At 54.8% G+C, this 5,579-nt stretch overlaps 1 protein-coding gene across 1 annotated transcript; it reads left to right on the plus strand.

Moving 5' to 3' along the window:
* The first annotated feature begins 353 nt into the window (after positions 1-353).
* On the plus strand, positions 354-5,222 carry LOC103530243 (dimethylaniline monooxygenase [N-oxide-forming] 4). The gene is made up of 8 exons (XM_030455404.1): positions 354-495; positions 1,354-1,542; positions 1,916-2,078; positions 2,623-2,768; positions 3,087-3,283; positions 3,470-3,825; positions 4,103-4,172; positions 4,763-5,222. Exons 1-8 carry the CDS (start codon positions 364-366, stop codon positions 5,148-5,150), a joined length of 1,641 nt encoding a protein of 546 aa, XP_030311264.1. The 5' UTR covers positions 354-363; the 3' UTR covers positions 5,151-5,222.
* The last annotated feature ends 357 nt before the right edge of the window (positions 5,223-5,579 follow it).

Below are 5,579 nucleotides of genomic sequence, written 5' to 3' on the forward strand. Positions count from 1 at the left end.
TTTCTTCAGACTCTGCAGTAGGAGAGTTTGTCACCTAATCAAAGTTCAGGAGGGCCCTTTTATTTTTTTATTTTTTCTTACTTCCAGCAACCTAAATCTCCTCCCTCCAAGTTTTAACCCATTTCCTCTTGTCCTCTCACTATACACCCATGTAGAAACCCCTCTCCCAGCTTTCTTGTAGGCCCCTTTCAGAGACTGGAAGGTTGCTTTAAGGTTTCTCCAAGAACATCTCTCCTCCAGGGACACCTGCAGCCAGAGAAGACAAAGGGATGATGTTTTTTCTGAGGATGGGAAGAAGAACCCCTCTGTCTAGCTAATGCCTGGGCTATTTTCTTTCCAGCTGCCCTCCTGCTGGGGGTCAGCATGGTGCAGCACGTGGCTGTTATTGGGGCTGGGGTGGGTGGCTTGGCCTCCATCAAGTGCTGTCTGGAGGAAGGGCTGGAGCCCACCTGCTTTGAGAGGAGCGAGGACATCGGGGGACTCTGGCGCTACACGGTCAGTGGGCTCTGCCAGCCTGGGAGAGTTGGCTCTGGGTTTGTCCCTTCCCTCGGGTGCCCTGGGCTTGGAGCAAGGAGGAAAAGTGATTCTGCCCCTGTGCTCAACCCTGGTGAGGCCACACCTCGAGTCCTGTGTCCAGTTCTGGGCCCCTCAGCTCAGGAAGGAGATTGAGGTGCTGGAGCAGGTCCAGAGAAGAGCAAGGAGGCTGTGAAGGGATCCAGCAGAATTGCTGTGAGGAAGGGCTGAGGGAGCTGGGGGTGTTGAGGCTGGAGAAGAGGAGGCTCAGGGGAGACCTCATCACTCTCTGCAACTCCCTGAAAGGAGGTTGGAGCCAGGGGGGGGTTGGGCTCTTTTCCCAGGCAACTCTCAGCAAGACAAGAGGGCAGGGTCTCAAGTTGTGCCAGGGGAGGTTTAGGTTGGAGATGAGAAAGAATTTCTTTCTGGAGAGGGTGATCAGGCATTGGAATGGGCTGCCCAGGGAAGTAGTGGATTCTCCGTGTCTGGAGATCTTTCCAAAGAGCCTGGATGTGGCACTGAGTGCCATGGGCTGGGAACTGCAGCGGGAGTGGATCAAGGGTTGGACTTGATGATCTCTGAGGTCCCTTCCAACCCAGCCAGTTCTAGGATTCTATGAAAAGGTGGCCGTGACCTCTGGGATCATCCCTGCCCCAGGCACAAGGCTTCTCCTGACTCCAGGGTGGAGAAGGAGGTGGCAAGAGCAGGAGTCATGGTCACCAGGTGCTAGTCCTGGTTCATTCCTTGTACTGGAATGCAAGGAGGAAAAACACTGAGGTACTTTGAGGGGAGAAAGCCCTTCCCTGCACAGCTGCAAATGGCTCTGCTGGCTTCACACAGGACTCTGTGGAGAGTGAGAGGGTCAGTGTGTACAGCTCAGTCATCACCAACACCTCCAAGGAGATGTCCTGCTTCAGCGACTTCCCCTTCCCAGAGGATTTTCCCAATTACCTCCCCCACAGCCTCCTCCTGGAGTATTTTCGGATGTATGCCCAGCACTTTGACCTCCTAAGGCACATACGCTTCAAGGTGAGTGGGGATCCCAAACACCCTGGGGAGGAGGAGCCCTCAGTGGCTGCAGGTACCAGGGGATCCCCCCGGGGGGATAGGACATTGCTGGATGTGATCCCACAAGGACTCCGTGCCTTTGGCATCCTGAGTGCAGCCTTTTTGGCTCCATGTTTTAAATCAGGCTGCTCCAATGTGGGCTGACTGGTGCAGCTCCTCTCTCAGTGCCATCACCAGGGATTTCTATGGGATTTAAGAGCTTCAGAGGTGATGTGCAGCTCCATGGGGACCTAGCTTGCCCCCACCCCTCGAGACCCCATTCCTTTTGTAGGCAGGTCCTCTTTGAAATGCAGCACAGTCTCTGACTGCTGTTTTGTTGGACTTTTGCCACAAGACAACAGTTCTCAGTGTGAGGAAGCAGCCAGATTTTGCCACCTCAGGCCAGTGGGAGGTGGTCACCAAGGCTGATGGTGTCCAGGAGTCACACGTCTTCGATGCTGTCATGGTTTGCACTGGTCATTACCAGGAGCCCTACTTACCCCTGGCTTCTTTCCCAGGTAAGCTCTGCCTCAGCAGCAGGGTGGGCTGGGGCTGCCCCCCCATTTTTTTCCCTAGCACCCATGGGTGCTGATTTTTCCTTTACCTGCTCTGCAAAGCCCCTGTGCTTGAGCAGGTCTGACCTTCATCCTGTGGGAAAGGCTGTGGGTGTTGCTGGGCGTGGGAAAGAGGCCTTGTAAAGGTGTAGCCAGGCTCTTGTGCAAGAATTGTGCAAGAGGGGGATCAGGCATTGGGATGGAGTGCGCAGGGAAGTGGAGTCACCATCCCTGGGCGGGTTTCAGGAGAGGTTGGATGTGGCACTGAGTGGTGGGGTTAGGTCAGGGGCTGGAGCTGATGATCTCGGGAGTCTTTTCCAGCCTCAATGATTCTGTAATTTGCAAAGCAGGACCAAGATGAGGGAAGTACAGGAGGGGAGCAGCACTCAGCAAGCCAAGACCTCTCTGGGCTTCTTAGCTGCAAGGAGAGGCAAGAGAGCACCCAGCTACAAGGCTGGGGCAAGCAAAGAGATCTGGTGGTAGGAGATGCTCCCTGCTCTCTGCCTAGGGCTAGAGACCTGCTTCAAAGGCCAGTACCTCCACAGCCAGGAATACAGAGATGTGGAGGCTTTCCGGGGAAAACGGGTCCTGGTGGTTGGCATTGGCAACACGGGTGGAGACCTCTCTGTGGAGCTGAGCCGTGTGGCTGCCAAGGTACAGCACAGCTCCCTGGTGGCACTGAGCCGGGCAGCTCAGGAAGCTTTGCTCTCTGGGTTTCCCAACAAACAGCACTTCGAATTGAGGATGATTGAAGAAGCTCTGCAATTCCTGCAGAGTTCAGGCCACCTGAGGCATGGCCATTCAGCATTTGTGGGAAGGTGGCAGAAGCCACCCCAGGCTGTCTAGGTCACCCAGACACCGTCCTCCTTCCTTCCCTTGGGATGAACCTCTCAGCTCCCCAAGTGCAAGAGCTGGGATTTGCCATTCAGGGGGAAATCTTGCAGGGAGGCTGCCACCTGCCTTCTTCCCCAGGTGTTCCTCAGTGCCAGGAGCAGCACCTGGGTGGTCAGCAGGCTCTCAGACCAAGGCTTCCCCCTAGACATGGTCAACACCACTCGCTTCAACCACTTCCTTGACTGGCTCCTCCCAGCAGCTCTCACAAAGAGGATCAAGTTTCGGAGGTTCAATTCATGGTTTAACCATGCAAACTATGGCCTGGCTTCCACCAAAGGTTTGGTTTGTTTTCTGACCATTTTGTTGGTCGGTCAGGGGATTTTAATGCCATGAAATGCTCAGATTTTAGTTTTGGGGGTTATTTGTGAAAGAGCATTTTCCTTGGAGGGAAAATGGTCACAAAAGATGTTCTGTGTCCCTTGCAGGATGCTAACATTTCTGTCCTCCTCTTTTCTACCTGCAAGCTCCAACTTTAGCTTAATCATCAACGAAGAGCTGCCCTTTTGCCTTCTCTCTGGGGCCGTTGTGTTGAAGCCGAGCGTGAAGGAGTTCACCGAGAGCTCTGCTCTTTTTGAGGATGGGACCACAGAAGAAAACATTGATGTGGTGCTCTTTGCCACAGGCTACAGCTTCTCCTTCCCCTTCCTTGAAGAGTCGGTTCGCAGCCTTTTCCATGACAGCCATTCCCTCTATAAATGCATCTTCCCTCCCCAGCTGGAAAGGCCAACGCTGGCCATCATCGGCTTGATCCGCCTGACGGGCTCTGTGATGGTGGGAGCTGAAATGCAGGCTCGTTGGGTGACAGGAGTTTTTGCAGGTGGGAGACAGGGTGAGAAGGGATGGGGGGAGCTGCAGGATTGGGAGGTTTGGGGCTGCCTGAACTGCTGCCCACAGAACCCAGGGAATATTTCATCTCCTGCCACCATGCCCATGGGAACCACGAGCATCAGTAGCACCTTTGCCTCTGGCCCTCAGCTGATGCTCCAGGCACTCTGCCCTAACCAGCAAGTGGAGTGGCTGGGAGCATGAGAAGGGAGTGACATTTTCAGCTTAGGGTGCTGCTTGAAGGTCTCTGGTTTCTCTCTTTTTCTCAGGCTGGAACAAGCTCCCTCCTGCCAGCACGATGATAGCTGATGTTTTGAAGAAGAAGCCACCAGTCAACAGGTTTGTCCTGCAGGGATGATAGCTTCAGGGAAAGGGACCCCTGCAGGGACCCTCCCAGGACACCCCACTCAAGTTCTTCAGAGTATTTATTCCTCCAGCACCTGTAGTGAGGTGGGAAAATGCTGATTATGGATGATGAACCAAGACACCAATGTCAAGGGGTTCTGGAGCAGGCTGAGGGCAGGACCCAGGACCTGCAAGCCCCTCTGCCAGGTCTCCAAGTCGTGTCCTCCTTCCCAGCATGTCAGGATGGAGGCTTGGTTTCCTCCAGACAAAGGGTGCCATCTCGTGGCTTCTCCCTCCCAAATCCAGGCAGCTCCAAGCACAGGGCCAGGCTTCATCCAGAACCCCCCTGGATCTGGGGGCTGCTGGCAGGAGGCAGTTTTTGGTGGCAAGTTTTGGCTGGTCAAGTGGAACTTGTTTGTGACATGGGAGCCAAATTGTCCTGGGATTTCATGGGAGATCAGGATGTGTCCTCAGTCCCTTGCAATGTGGTGGCTCATCCATGCCCAGAGCTTCTGATTTCTGTGATTTTGGGGGACTGAGGTGGAAGGGTGCTATTTGATTCTGTCTTTTACCTCCCACTGAAGGAATCCTGCCCAGAGGGAGAGCCTGAAGCTAAGTTTTATTGGCTACACGGATGACATTGCCTCGTGTGCTGGTGTGAAGCCCAGCTTGCTGAGGCTGCTCCTGACAGACCCTGGCCTGGCTCTGGCCATCTTCTTTGGGCCCTGCACACCCTACCAGTACCGACTGGTGGGACGGGGCAAGTGGACTGGGGCCAGAGCTGCCATCCTGACTCAGTGGCAGAGGACACTGAAGCCCTTGAGAACTCGGGTGGTGGATGATTCCTTCAGCAGCCCTTCCAGCTGGCACTGGATGTGTCTCCTGGCCCTGCCAGCAGCTCTGGCACTGAGGTTCCTCCTGTCTAAATACCCCCGGTGTGGCTGGAGCCCCTGGGCAGGTCCCCAGCTCTAGAAGAAACCTGGTGAGACCCAGTCCTGAGTGGGCTGTGTGATGCTGTCATTGCCCACGGAGCCAGAAATAAACCTCACTGTTTTGGTCTTCTCTGATGGTTTTATTAATGTTTTATTATTGGAGGGGGTGTCATGTGGACCCAGAACCTCAAGTTGTGGAAGAAGGGAGAGCCCTGTCCTAAGAGCTAATACACAGGTGACAAGTCCCTGCCATTGCCTGCTCACACTCAGGCTGGCAGAGACCCCTGAAGCCCACGGGGTGATGGCAGAGCCCCCCCACCCACCCACTGGTGTCTTTAGTGCTGCAGGGGGTGGCTGGAAGAGACAGGCAAGGAAAGAGAGGGGGTGATCAGCACTGGGCCCAGTCCTATTTGACACCTTTCTGGCTGAGGGGGTTGAGTCTGTCCTCAGTAATTTCATGGGTGACACC

This window comes from Calypte anna, chromosome 8 (assembly GCF_003957555.1).
Source record: "Calypte anna isolate BGI_N300 chromosome 8, bCalAnn1_v1.p, whole genome shotgun sequence".
NCBI lineage: Eukaryota > Metazoa > Chordata > Aves > Apodiformes > Trochilidae > Calypte > Calypte anna.